Source organism: Ursus americanus, chromosome 10, assembly GCF_024610735.1.
Source record: "Ursus americanus isolate L20-20 chromosome 10, mUrsAme1.1.p, whole genome shotgun sequence".
NCBI lineage: Eukaryota > Metazoa > Chordata > Mammalia > Carnivora > Ursidae > Ursus > Ursus americanus.
Genome location: NC_142136.1, coordinates 52,026,044 through 52,040,238, shown reverse-complemented (window position 1 = coordinate 52,040,238; position 14,195 = coordinate 52,026,044). Strand labels below are relative to the sequence as shown.

The 14,195-nt window shown below is 42.9% G+C and overlaps 1 protein-coding gene across 1 annotated transcript in view; it reads left to right on the top strand.

Annotated features, from left to right (window-relative positions):
- Positions 1-14,195, top strand: part of ENOX1 (ecto-NOX disulfide-thiol exchanger 1) — a 238,732-nt gene continuing 224,537 nt past the window's right edge. Inside the window, 1 exon segment of the mRNA XM_045796762.2 lies at positions 1-2,180. Within this exon segment, the coding sequence (XP_045652718.1) occupies positions 2,123-2,180 (58 nt within the window). The 5' untranslated portion in view covers positions 1-2,122.

Below are 14,195 nucleotides of genomic sequence, written 5' to 3'. Positions count from 1 at the left end.
TCCCCCCCCTTCGTTTTTCCCTTCCTTCTCCTAATGTCCTCCATGCTATTCCTTATGTTCCACAAATAAGTGAAACCATATGATAATTGTCTTTCTCTGCTTGACTTATTTCACTTAGCATAATCTCCTCCAGTCCCATCCATGCTGATGCAAATGTTGGGTAATCGTTCTTTCTGGCTGAGTAATATTCCGTTGTATATATGAACCATATCTTCTTTATCCATTCGTCTGTTGAAGGGCATCCTGGCTTCCACAGTTTGGCTATCGTGGACAATGCTGTTATGAACATTGGGGTGCATAAGGCCCTTCTTTTCACTACATCTGTATCTTTGGGGTGAATACCCAGTAGTGCAATGGCTGGGTCATAAGGTAGCTCAATTTTTAACTTTTTAAGGGACCTCCACACTGTTTTCCAGAGTAGCTGTACCAACTTGCATTCCCACCAACAATGTAGGAGGGATCCCCTTTCTCCACATCGTCTCCAGCAATTGTTGTTTCCTGCATTGTCAATTTTTGCCATTCTTACTGGTGTAAGGTGGTGCCTTTATAAATGTGTTTCCTAGTTTACTGCCACTGACCACCTCCCCCCCATTCACCTTGACAATTGTAGTTTCCTGTGAAGAGTGTGAGGGCCCAGCAGAGCCAGATGTTCCGGGGTGGGGGGGGGAACGCTGCTGACCAACAGGCTGAAACATCAGAGCGTGCTACAGCCACCTCATGAGCCTGAACTTTTAAATAAAGATGATCAAGGATAACCATGAACGGAGTTGTGAATCGGCTTCCGGTAGTATCACTACGGTGAAGGCCAGTAATGCTCCTTAAGCGCACGCTTCGAACACTTCGGAAACGGCTATCACAAATGATTAAGACCTCCAAGATAATGGAACCGTTTGAATTGAAACACACAAACTTATTTACACAATGTCAGGGAAACAAATGGAAACCTACCATCCACATCCATTCATTTTTCCCTGTGGCTTTGTAATATGGTATGTGCGTTCTAGGTCGAAGTAAGTCCTGCCAGGGGGCAGCTGTGCCGTGACCGGGCCGCCTGCCTGCCCGCCTTTGCGTGTGCCTCTCGTCTCTCCTGTTTGGAAAAGAGTCTTGATATATGGAAGTGAGCTAACCGAAGCGGAGGTGAATAAAAGCCAATATTAAAAGAATACAAAAGGGACTTTTCTCCCTCTGACTCAAAAAAAAAAATTTAACAAGTATTTATTTCAGAAATATCCCACATTTGTTAGATAGGATGATGAGAACAGAAGATAGCCATTTTATGGTAACTTTTCCCTTACAAAGTCTTCATTATAGTTTAATTAAGAAATTGGACTTTGATTAGCAGCATTGAATTAGAAATATTAGACAAGGAAATTTGTCCATTGTCTTATGACTATCAGTTTTGTTTCCTTAAGACAGAAACCCTTCTCACCAGACACACAGGAAGGTAACTATGTGAGGTGATGGTTTTGTGAACTGACTTTATCGTGGTAATCATTTCACCATCTGTCTGTCACCACTGTATGTACACGTTAAATTTACACAATTGTTTCTGCCCGTTCTACCTCCATAAAGCTGGAAAAAAAAAAAATAAACCTATTGGTATGACCATAAAAAAGAAACTTCGGCTGCAGATATCAGGCGTGTGCTCCCCATCGCCGGCCCTATCACATTCAACATTCGGGCCCAAGCAGTGTCTACAGCTTGCCTCGTGGCCTGCGGGCCTGACAGCATCCCCTGAAGCCAGAGGCTCGTTTCTCAGTAGGTATTTTGTTTGATTGCTCCTTGACCGTTTTCCAAGAAGCCTAATTTGCCCAAGGGAATCTCACACAGGAAAAGAGTGTTTGCATCTGCTTAGGGAAATGTGCCTGAAATAATGACTTATTTAGAACGGGGAACAGAATGGAATGGAATGGATTGATAAGCCAGTTTGAGCAGGCGGAGAGCAACCCCGGCCTCGTAACTCTTATAAAAGGAGCCCTGCAGCAAAGCGGTTTGCCCAGACCGGGTCTGGCAAGACCCATCTCCGTTCCACAAATGTCTCTGTGACTCCGTACAAAATTCGTACTCTCACAAACGCCTCAAGGCGTGTGATCTCCTCTTCAGTGTCACGGCCACTTCTAGGATGGTGCGGATTTCTCGATTCAGCCCTGCAGACCCCAGTGTAGAAACTGCCCTCCGAGGTATGTTCCCCATTTTCAACTTGGTGGCATCCCGTGAGTGACCGCGGAGGGCTTGGTGGCGGTGCTGGAAGTTGAGGTGCTTTCTGGGTTGCTGGGGGTCTGCGAGTGTGCTGGTGCGGGGCTTGCCCGGGGAGAACTTGACTCCGCTTCTTTCTCGCTTACTGAACTTAAAGTGAACCAGCAGTCAGGAGCAGGAGCTGACATCTCATCAGCACGATGAAGGATGAGCTGAGCCAAACAAACAAAAAAGAAAGAAGGAAACGGAACACTGCCACTGTATAGCTCTTTTGTGCTGCTGTTTTCTATTTCTTTTGCTTTGTGTTTTCTCTCTCTCTCTCTCTTTTTTTTTTTGCCAAGAAAATGTCGTTGATTTGTTTAGAACCATAGCCTCAAGGCTAGCAACGCCTCTGAAATGGTAAAGGTGACAACAAAAAGTTTCCTAAAATAAATGTAAAAATTACTTTTTTTTCTGTCTTAATCTTTCACTGCTCTTCAGTTAAAAATGGAAACAAAAACGGAACCATGGACCACATTTAAGATATCGAGGTTAAACTTAAAATCGCACTTATGCACAGCAGTAGTGGAAGTTTGCTTTTCTTTTCAAATTTAAATCTAGCTTTGCACAATTAGCAAATTATTAAATGACCTTTCCTTCAAAGTCTGCAAGCAATTGCTTGTTTCCACTAACAAGAGAACATGTTTTACAAGATTCACGTTGATTAATTGACAAATGCTGATACAATCAAGGCAGGGCTAAAATGCAGTGCACCAGCTGTGGTATAAATTACTTCTGTTCAATAATGTTTCAAGTGGCTATGCATTTATGGTTTACCTTTCAATAAATATTACTGTCTTAATTGAAACATCCATTGTGGAAATTTATCTCTGAAGATGACTGTCAGGAACCACAGCTCGGACCAAACATTTCTATATCTCTGTTTCTCTGCTCAATTAAAAGCATTGATTGCTATGAGTATTTTAAAAATGGATGCTTTATAGTTTATGCGAAATGACCACTAACACATTCTCATATACTTTGAAAATCTCGCACCCTTGAATGACCTAAGTATAGTGTTCCCTACATTTCTGGGTAGCTTCAACTATGACAAAAAACGAAGTGTTCTAAACCAGTTAGCTAAGAGCATTCACTAAAAGCATTATATTCTTGGCCCCGGGCCATCCAGCTGTTTTGGCAACTGTGCTGGGCTCCATTAGAGGGCCTATAGATGGCTGTTTCATGCTCATCCTGGTATCAGACATCAGAGATGCATGGCCAAGCATAGCTTCCTATTTTTGCTTATGAGTAAGTAGCTGTCCAGAAGGATGTCTTGCATCTCAGGCCAAACCTGAAGGTGCAGAGTCTCCCAGCCAGGAGGGGAACGTACATTAGGTCACTGAAGAATTCCTGTTCCTCTCTAGTTGCGGTTCATACCCATGGGGTAGATTCACGGACTCTCGTGCCTCAAGAATATTGTAGCCTGTAGATGTAGGGGTCCAACCTATCTGATAGTTTTGTCTGGGCATCTTAAGGTGTCCTACCGCATCTAGACTCCTGGGAAATTGGACATCTTCCAGAAGTGCCCTTGACATCCTTTTCTCAACAAAGTCATTTTAATTCAACAAATATCTATCAACCCAGCTATATGCCAGGCACTGTGTTGGGCCCTGGTGATATCGATATGAATCAGATAGATTCTTTAACCTGAAGGAGCTGACAATATGCAGTCATAACTCCAAACATTTACAATTTGTTATTTAAGAGCTATCCATCTATAACTTGCCGATTTTTTTTTTTTTTTTGAATCCCCATCAAGGACCAGGCATTGTTCTCGATGTTCAGTAACTATTCCAGATGTGTTCTTTCTTCGGTATTTATCAAAGATCACTGTGTTTGGTGGCCCTCTAAGGCAAATCTCATTTGCCAGTGTTCTGTTTGAGCCTCCTGAGTTGCTGGTTACCAGGTAATAGTTGTACTCAAGAAAACCGCAGCTCAGCGCACCTGTATTGAGATCAGTGGGACTGAGCAGAGATCATCACTCTGAACTCAGTCAGAGGGCATGCTGCTCTCTAAGCCTGAGGATCACGGAGCAGGTATACGGGGTGTGTGATGAGGGAGTGAAGGACAATTTGGGACACTCTAGAATCAAGTGATTTTTGGAATATGAATCACAGTGGAGGCTGATTAAACCGGCAAACCAAAGCTCAGGGATGAGCAGAAGTCGCATTGGGCTAGTAAATCGTACAGTTCCAAGTGATTGACTGGAAGGTAAGGAGGGAAGGCAGACGAGCGAGGGAGGTCACAGAGAAGCGACCAGTTTAGTACTAAGAGATCAAAGCAGGTCAACAGGCAGGTGAGTTTTTCCGGCCGTCAGCCAGGTCAGCATTGCAGAATTCTGAGATAGGCAGCCGCTGGGATGGGTTCAACCATCAAGAGAATGTAAGTATAATAAATAGAAAAATCTCTGCTGCTGAGAACTTGGTCACAAGAAGTGAAACGTGCTTCCAGGAATCTAGGTCACAGGGCTGTGGGCAGGACGGGCAGCATGTTGGAGGATTTCTGAGTTTGGGCTCATTATGTTCTCTCAGCCCAGACATCATTAAGACAGTGTCTGGCATGCAGGAGACACCGCACAAGTACTCACTGAACTGACCCGGCTTCCGAGAGGGACGCAGGTCCCAGAATGCAGCGCTTTTTACACGGCAGTATACAAATTAAATTGCCCCTGCACTTAGTGAAGAAAAAGAAGCACAGACGAGTCAAACAAGGAAGAGGAGGCCTGTTTGCTTAAACGATGCGTGCACGTCCCCGTATTTGCGCTCGTTCCCTCCCGTGCTTTCTTGGCTGTGGGGTGGCATTAAGTTGGAAGAGGGACAGAGTGGTAAGGAACGTGGGAAGTTCTAAGAGCATGTGGTTAGCTGTTAACGATTAAACACGTTTTCCTTGCGAGAGCATTTGGAAGGAAAGAAATGAAAAGGGAAAGGTAAGGGAGTTGAAACCCCGCCAAACTCCCAGGTTTTGTCTGCGAGGATCTCAGTGAGAGGCCGAAACGTGGCTGGATTGCTTGGGGCACACGCAGAATCCCTTCTCACCACCCAGCAGCGAGGTGCTGCCTTCTCATCTCCAGACCCCTGAGGCTCTTCTACGTTTATGGCCATCGCTGCCAGTAAAGATATTAGGAAGGATCATTCTGTGCAACCTTAATAAAAAAAAAGTCCTATTGTGCTAGCACCATACATCACCCTTAAAAGTTATAAAACCCAGCCTTTTCAGAAATGTCCTTTGTCACCAAGTTGGGTCAGTGAGATATAAAGACCACCTGGGGCAGCCGTTCTGCCAACTGCCGTTCCGCGCCCTGATGCCACGGAGGGCCGAGAGCCACAGCCCACTGCGTACTCCTGGACCAGTATTCCCCGTGTGGACGCTAGATGGGGCATTGTTATTATTACGGAAGGTCTCAAATGAGAGTATGTAACACCCAGAAGGATGAAAACATCTCTTTAGAACATCATATCGTGCTGCCAAATCAGAAAACACTGCAGGAGGAAACAGCCATGAAAAGTCTATAAAATCTAAGCCCCGGCTTTGCGTTGTTACCTGAGAAAACTGACCGGCCCCCATTCGTGCAGTGAGTCAGCAGCAGACCCCGAAACTGGGAGCCGGAATCCAAGCCCTGAGATCCTAGAGCAACCCTGCACCCGCCTCAGAGCCTGCACCCCCCGGGGAGGGGCCAATCACTCAGCTCTCAGAAGCCACCTCCTTTTATATGGGGAATAATAAAAGAATAAAAAAAGACATCTCCAAGGCATCCTAAATACGTCTTTCCTGCAACTTGACTCCACCTGTAGATGGCCCAAAGAAAAATACAGTGTGCACAATCCAGACACTCAGTTTATTTTTTTAAACCTCTCTCTCACACACATACACCCACACGTACGTGCACCCCTTTGCAAATAATATCAATGTGAATGGAGGAACTTCGTTTTATAAAATAGGAATAAGCATTACATTTAGTTTCTATTACATTTAGGTTCTAAGCTAACTAAACGTCCCTTAGGTTTTTAAGCTCTTGTTTGGCTAGCTTCTAGGCACTGTGAAAACCCATCAAAGTCCTATCGTCCTCTTCATCTCTCAGCCACTAACCAGCCATCCTTCCTTGAGCACTGGAGTCCTCAGGGCTTAGAGCCATTGCCTAGAACCCAGCTGAGGACAGGGACTTCCCAGAACTCCTTTCCTTCTCCAGGCCTTCCCGACCTTGCTTTCCCCCCTTCTTCTTCCCTCTGTGGCAGAAGACGGGCAGAGCACAAGTCAGGAAGTCTGCAGCCCAGGCTTCACATCGACTTAAGGTACCAGAGTGATTTCATCACTGAAAGGAAATTCTTGATTTCTTCTCACCCTCCTCCCTTCTGACCAATAAATAGGCCTTACCACAGAGCAGAATTCTTACAGACCCTGCAGTTGATGGCACTTCGCAGGCTTTTTTCTTGGCAGGCCCTCTTTCGTAAAGAGATTGACTTGCATTTTAAGCAGACCAAAAAGGCGAGATCATTGCAGTATGCTTTTTCTCATTTCAGGAGAACACCTGTCCTCACAGGCCTGAAGTGCTGGCTCCAAGTCTTATTTCAGTTCCAGAAGAATTTGCACTGTCTCCGCTCCTCCCAAGGGGCTCTCAGTCCTCTACTCCTACTAATTACACGTACTTCCTAAACATTTAGGGTGCTTGGGAGAAGGGCAGGCTGGTGAGAAAGAAACCGTCTTGTTTGTGATCTTATCTCATGTTAGGCTTTGCAAACTTAAATCTTTTTGAAGTAAAACACTTTTTTAAAAAAGAAGATTTTATTTATTTATTTGAGAGAGAGAGTGCATGAACAGGGGGAGGAGCAGAGGGAGAGGGAGAAGCAGGGTCCCGCTAAGCAGGGAGCCCTCCTGGGGGGGCTCAATCCCAGGACCCTGGGACCATGACCTGAGCCGAAGGCAGACGCTTCACCAACTGAGCCGCCCATGCGTCCCTGAAATAAAACACTCTTAAAAGTCTGATTTTTTTTTTTAAGATTTTATTTATTTGACAGAGAGAGAGAGACAGCCAGCGAGAGAGGGAACACAAGCAGGGGGAGTGGGAGAGGAAGAAGCAGGCTCCCAGCGGAGGAGCCTGATGTGGGGCTCGATCCCAGAACGCTGGGATCACACCCTGAGCCAAAGGCAGATGCTTAACGACTGAGCCACCCAGGCGCGCCTTAAAAGTCTGATTTTTAAAACTTGCATGCATGGGCTGATTTGTTTTTTCCAACTTGGACCGCTCTCATCTGCCTGGTCTAATCTTACTCATCCTTTAAGACCCAGCTTAAATGTCATCTCCTCTGCTGAGCCTCTGCCCTCCCTACTCCCGTGTCCCCTTCCTGAATCCTTGCTCTTTAGTCCGTGCTGCCGGAGCATTCTCTTCATACCCCTGGAATATAGTCGCAGTCTGTTACCCCCAGTCATCCAGCTGTCTGTCCTGCCAGCCCAGCTGCGGGCTCTTGGAAGGCAGGACTGGGGACCGTGCCTGAGTCATCTCGTGTCACTGCACAGAGCAGAGTGGACGATGTGCGCTGGGAGTTCTATATATGCGGATGGGGTTGGACTAAATTATGTCAGCATCAGCTCTTTTAACATAAGAATTCTGAGGTCGAGGAAAATATATCCAATCAAGATGTAATTTAAAAGCCAGAGTCTTCTGAAATTTCCCGAAGAAAGTTCCCAAAAACTTAAGGTTTTTTTTTTTTTTAATCTTATTTTTAAGAGGAGTATGTTACATAAAACTAGGCATATAGTACCATGCTCTTGGGGATACTGGTCATTTATTTGCTCCCCACATGGGAATAGGGTAGGAATTTTTGTCACAGATTCACTTTGCTTTATATAGAAGGTGTGTACTGGAACAGTTGTATGTAAGTCTGCTATCTATACATCGAATTATGTATAAAAAACGCACTAAGGGAATAGTTTAAAGAGAGCATTTTTCCAAATGAAAAATATTTATGTAAAAAGGATAATTTCTGAATTTATCAGGGAATTTGTCTATCGCAGATCAGTATTTCTCCTAGAATGATAAAGGCTTGCTGGTGTTCAGTCAAAACTCACCTGGGATTAATTTCATGCTTTTCCATAGTCTGTTTAAAATGCTGGATATACTCCTAAGAAGATTTTTAATTTATACAACAGATACTCTCGGCTAACTACAGTGCATAACTCTTCTCACTGTCATAAAATTGGTATGTATTATGTATTATTTCAGGTTCGGTTAATAAAAAATTACTTCCATGGGCATTTCATGATTTCAACACAAATCTTATTGGAAGGAGTCAGCATAGTATATTTCTGATCGGTAGGAAAAATTGAGGACTGAAGCGAATGTTCATGCAGACCCAAGACATGGGAAGGACACCAGGCGCAAACCTCCCTGAGATACTTGTTGTCCAAAGAACCAAAGACGATGCGCTTGGTGCTGAAGTTTTATATGAGTTTTATTTAAATGTTTCCATTTCTCTTTTTTTTCTAGATTGGCAGAAAGGGAATTGAAGAGGGGCGGAGTTGTGTGGGTTTGGTGTTGTGACTGTGAATTTATAGTGAGTGACTCAGTGTCCCTTTGCATTTAGCACGCGGGGTCACCGCCTGCCTCTTCTCCTGTCTCCCCGTGAGGACGCAGCAGTAGTCCTTTAATAATGCATTCACTGAGTTGAAAAATAATATTCTCGCTTCTGGAACTATGCATTTAACATATTCTCAGCAAATGCCATGTGGCAAACCCAGTGCTTTTAGACTGAGGTTCTGCCTTGCACAAAGAAGACACCAGCGTGTTGACCTTTTTCAGTAAACAATGCAGAAATGTTGAGTACTTTTAAAATTCAGATGCAGCTTTTAAAATGTGTTCTCATCTCCATGGACAGCTGAGACCTGCTGCACTAAGACCCAGCTAATCTGAGGTCTGTGAAGAGCTTGGGAATTGGTCAGACTGTGTTCATCGTTGCTTGTTTTAGCTCCTAGTCTAAACACTCCAGGGACCGCTCTGTTCAGTGCCCCCTACGTTTAGACGTTTGATTCCCCAGGAGATCTTTCCCATGTCAGATGATTTGTCTCGTGAATATCACATTTGGACCAACATGTATGCCTCTACCCAAATTTAATTAAGTTGTAAAGCTGATCTTTATTAGAATTTTATTTCAAACATAGATATCCCCACTCCTACTTCTACTTTGAAAAATGTTTTTTTAATGGCCAAGTCCTTTCTCACTCCTACAAAAATATCGAAGGAGAAAACCCCCACCCTCCTACTGTGGGAAAACCCCCACCCTACTACCTACTGTGAGATCTCATCCAACTTTTATTACTGCTCCTTGGGATCAGAGCACCCAGAGCCACATGGCTGCCTGGAGATTGCATTTACCCAAAGGTGACCATTACTAGCAGACCTGCAGTACTGCCGTGGGGCAGGTAGGTTCTGGGCCAGGGCCTCCAGGTGGGAGAGCGGCATCTGACCTATTCCACTGGATTAAAAATTAAAATCTGTTCAGAAGCAAGCTGCTCACTTCTAGCCTGGAGCATCTAGCAGTATTCACAGGCTAATGAATGTGTTTTAAGGGAATAGTGTTTTCCTTCCTCCTGGCTTCCAATCCCCGGCCCTCCCCCTACATTTTTGTGTTTTCCTTCTCTTGTAGGTCTGCTTTCCTGTTAGGACAATGGAAATAGCCGTCCTAATTCTAATCATCTAAGCTCAGATACTGATTTGAAAAGACATACAGCCTTTGTAAGAAATGACATCTATATTTAGCTTAGTGTAAAGTCATTTTCAATCCCTGAACTGGAGTTTCTAGTTAACAGAGAAGCCTCTTTTGATTATAACTGTTTAGGGAAGATTGCGAATCATATAAAAACAAGTTTGCATCATAAAGTTTAGCTAATATCCTGGATGCGATATGGAGTTATTCTAGTTTCTTAACCTTGCATTTATACTTCCAATACTGTGTGTTGGCAACTGGTCTTCAGACTGATGATCTGAGTACACCAAAAATACCAGAAATGAATAGGACAGTTCCGCATTCTTTCTTTTACTTTTGTACCCATGACATTTTTTAAAAGAGAACTGGTCTCTTTTAGTTATTTGCAAGATGTCTTTGATATGGGTTGGTCTGGTGTTCTCTTCTGATTAAGTTGAGGTTATACAGTTTTAGCAAGAGTACCACAGAGGTGTTATACCCTTCTCAGTGTCTCAGGTCAAAGGGCATATGAGGTCAGTATATCTTATTACTGACTTTAACATCTTTTTGGTACTGTCAGTTGAAACAATACTATTTTCTTCTTAGGAAGCCAGATTGTATCATTAGAATGTAGTGTTTTATTGTTCTCATAATTGAGGTTTATATTTAGTATTTTAATAAAATTGTGGTTTTATACATAGAATATACATTTTCACCTGGATCAGAATGATGCTTCAGTGATTTTTTTTTATTATAATGGACACTTTTTATGGTATTCTAGTGTCAGGCATACATCAGGGCACTCTGATCTCTAGTTTCCTGAACTGTCGAGCTGCTCTGACAATTACAGAAGCGGACATGTGTGAAGGTAGAAGTGGGTTGTAGGTGCTTGTCCAAAAAAAAAAAAAGAAAAGAAAGAAAGAAAGGGAGGGAGGGAGGGAGGGAGGGAAGAAAGAAGGAAGGAAGGAAACTAAGAAACTACTCACATTCAGTCCCAGGGCAGTAAAATGTCATCAGTTAGTTGACTACTGTAGTAAGTACTATCAGCTGATGTTTAACTGTTCAAACATATAGAAGCATATTGATTACAATTAGTATAAGGGGTTTTTTGGACATTTCTGGATCTTCATATCAGCCACCTGTTTCTGCTTCTTTGACTGCACTGCTAAGATGAACTTTGAGCTTCCCATCCTTTCATTCATGTATTTGTCTCGTACCTAATTGTCAGACCTGCTCATTAACACATAATGGATATGAAAGCACCAGGTCAATCAGACTTTAAGGCCAAGACTTCTTAGATCTAGATAAGGAATAGGACCACGGCTTAAATATTTCTCAGGTTAAACACCTGGGCCTGTGTCATCCTTTTAGTTATCTATTCCCTATTTTTAATAGGATTTATTTTCTGTAAGGAGCTATGTTTATATAACAGTAAAGTTTTGGAGGCAAAGTGTTTCCTTGAAGTAAAAAGTATATAAAAATGTCTTGTCCATAGCTGTATGTGCTTTTATTATTTCTAAAATTGTTTTCTGGGTCTATAATACCCTCATGAACAGGTCCGTATTGAAAGTGATAAAATATAGCCTAAAAAATTTTCACAAGCAAACTCTGGCTCATTTCTCGTTTATTTGCTGAACAGCTGTGTGGTGTTCGGTAAATGCTGCATGCACAATAGTGAGCAAAAGAAGCAGCCTGCGTGCCTTCACGGACTCCAGTTTAGGAGAAGAGACAGGCATCAGGACAAGGAAATGAAATATTACAAAGTTAAAGAATGTGTTGCTGTAAGACAGGATGGCCATTAACAATGCAAGAAAAAGATGTGAAAAAGATTCATTGAGGCAGACCAGTGATCACTCAGCCAGTGCTCTGTCTTCAAGAGTCAAAGCCAGGGACACCATAACATCACATTCAGGAATCCTTAAGATGGGAGAATAGGAAAGGTCATGTTGCCTATTTTCCAACCAACACTGTACAGTTGTGTATAGGTCAACCAGCTGCGTCTTCAAAAACTTCAGGAAGCCTTCTCTCCTTCCTTTCCCTCTTTTAACTAATTGATCAGTTATTTATTGACTGTATCCTCAGTGGCTGTCAAACTCTGATGCATGTCAGAATCTCCCTTGGAGCTGTTTTAAAATATGGCCGGAATGTCACATTAGATCCACTGAAGGTTTAGAAATCTGAGGGTGGAGACCAGATAGAGTTACAGAAACCTCCTCAAGGGATTCCAGTGTCCATCAGAGGCCAGGAATCGCTGTGTGCCAAGCGCAGAAGCTAGCTCTATAGCTGTCAGGAGAATCTGATATCTGCCTGGGGGACAACATGCTTGCATATATTATATAAGTTCAATAATGGAAGCAATTGCTTGCTCTATAGAAAGCTCGCATTTTCCTCCTTCCACGCTCAACTCATATATTAACTGTTCTTGTGCCTTGAAAATCCCGTTTTTACCCACCAAGTCTCCTGAGCCAGAAACTTGAGAATCATTTTAGAATATTACCTGCTTGCACCATTACCTCCATATTCCAGTCGCTCACCAAGTCCTGTCTTTCTGTCTGCAGAAATATCTCTAATCTACTCCCCCTCTCTCTGTCCTCTGCCACGGCCCTATCTTGCCTAGTCCCTAGTAATTATATCAGAACAGGTTAACCTCTTCAAGCTTTTCTCCCTGTGAGCTTACCCTCTATATCACTCTAAGAATTTTTTTTAAATTACAAATTTGATCCTGTCACTCTCAATTTAAAATACTCTATTAGGGCCCCATTGCCTATGGAAATCAAACTCCCTAGCATTCCCCTGCCTGTATTTTCAATATCATTCCCCACCATCCGCCCCTTAAGATACAGCCAAACAAAACACTCATTTCTGTACATGCCATGTACTCTTCACCTGAGTGTCTTTGCTCATAGTGCTGTTGATGGCTGAAACACTTTTCATTCCTTGTTAATACCCCTCCGGTTTTCAGCCAGCCATGAAGAAAATCTAAGGTCGCTTCACTGGGAAAGTTGATTGGTTCTTCTTCTCTGACCCGTGTTTTAATTAAAGTACCCATTTGGCTGGCTGGCTGTCTATCTATCTACCTACCTACCTACCTCTGTATATTGCCCTATCTATCTGGGCCAGTCTTCTTTGGAGTGGGTTTTTTGTTGGCCTAGAACTTAAACTGGCGCTACACAATTGGAGTTAACTAAATATTCACTGAGCCAAAGGGGAAAAGAATGAAGGAACCTGAAACGAGTTGGCCATATCCCCTCCCACTGGTCCTCACTCCATTCTTTGGTGTATCACTTAACTAATCTGATCTACCATCTAATTTTGCTTTCCTTCTAATATATGAAGATTACCTTCAGCCTTTCTCTTTTTTTCCCCGAGTCACCAAGCTAGTAAGTTGTCATTCCAAAACTGAGACCGATTCTTTGGAATTCCAGTAGTTGTTGTGAGCAGTTTCAATGTCGAACTAAGTTCTCAAGGTCAAATGACCTAATCTTAATAAACTTGCTGCAAACCGAGATTTGCAGGAAGGGAAGGTGGGTAGTATTTAACCTAGTCCTATCACATTGGTTCCCGGATTCAGCCTCACATTTCTTTGTTGTTCTGAGATTATCTGAAGATAGTTCTGTCTTCCCTCTCTCCACTCCTGCTACCACCTAGGCTGAAATTCTGTGCCCCCGGGGGTTTATTATACCCTTTCCAGTTAATGGATTATTTTGCTTGCAGAGGGAGACCCACAAAATGGGACTTGAACAATTCTTTCATGTTTGTTTTGCATTGTTAATGGCCTTGCCCCAAAGGATTTCTATTTGTCCTCGTCCCTCCTCTTCAGGTATGTTTAAATATATTTCATGTAGTACCTTTTGTCTTTTTTCAGAATGTTCAATTCTGGTCCTTCTGGGTTTAGGCCTTTCTAGCATTCTTCTTAGAATTCTTCCCACTTTTGTGATTGTCTTCATTTCTGTGTCATTGTTGCTACTTACTTCTCATTTTTCTGTAGAACCAGAATTCACCAGAGCAGTTCTTGTAGACTTAGCAATTTCTGTAGCAGTGTCCTCTTTTCTTTCACTAAGAATATGACTATAGAGTTATGTGATCAAAATTTTATTTTTCAGAATCTCTTTTCTATTAGAGTTGATGTCTCTGTGTTCATAGCATACTTACCTTTTCGATGAACTTTAAAATGTTTTTCACAAGTCAATGGCATGGATCCGATTAGAATTAATGTTCTCTGTTCTCACTATCATGAACACCAGGCCGGTACAGTAACTTTCTTCTAAGAGTCCAGTCATCTTC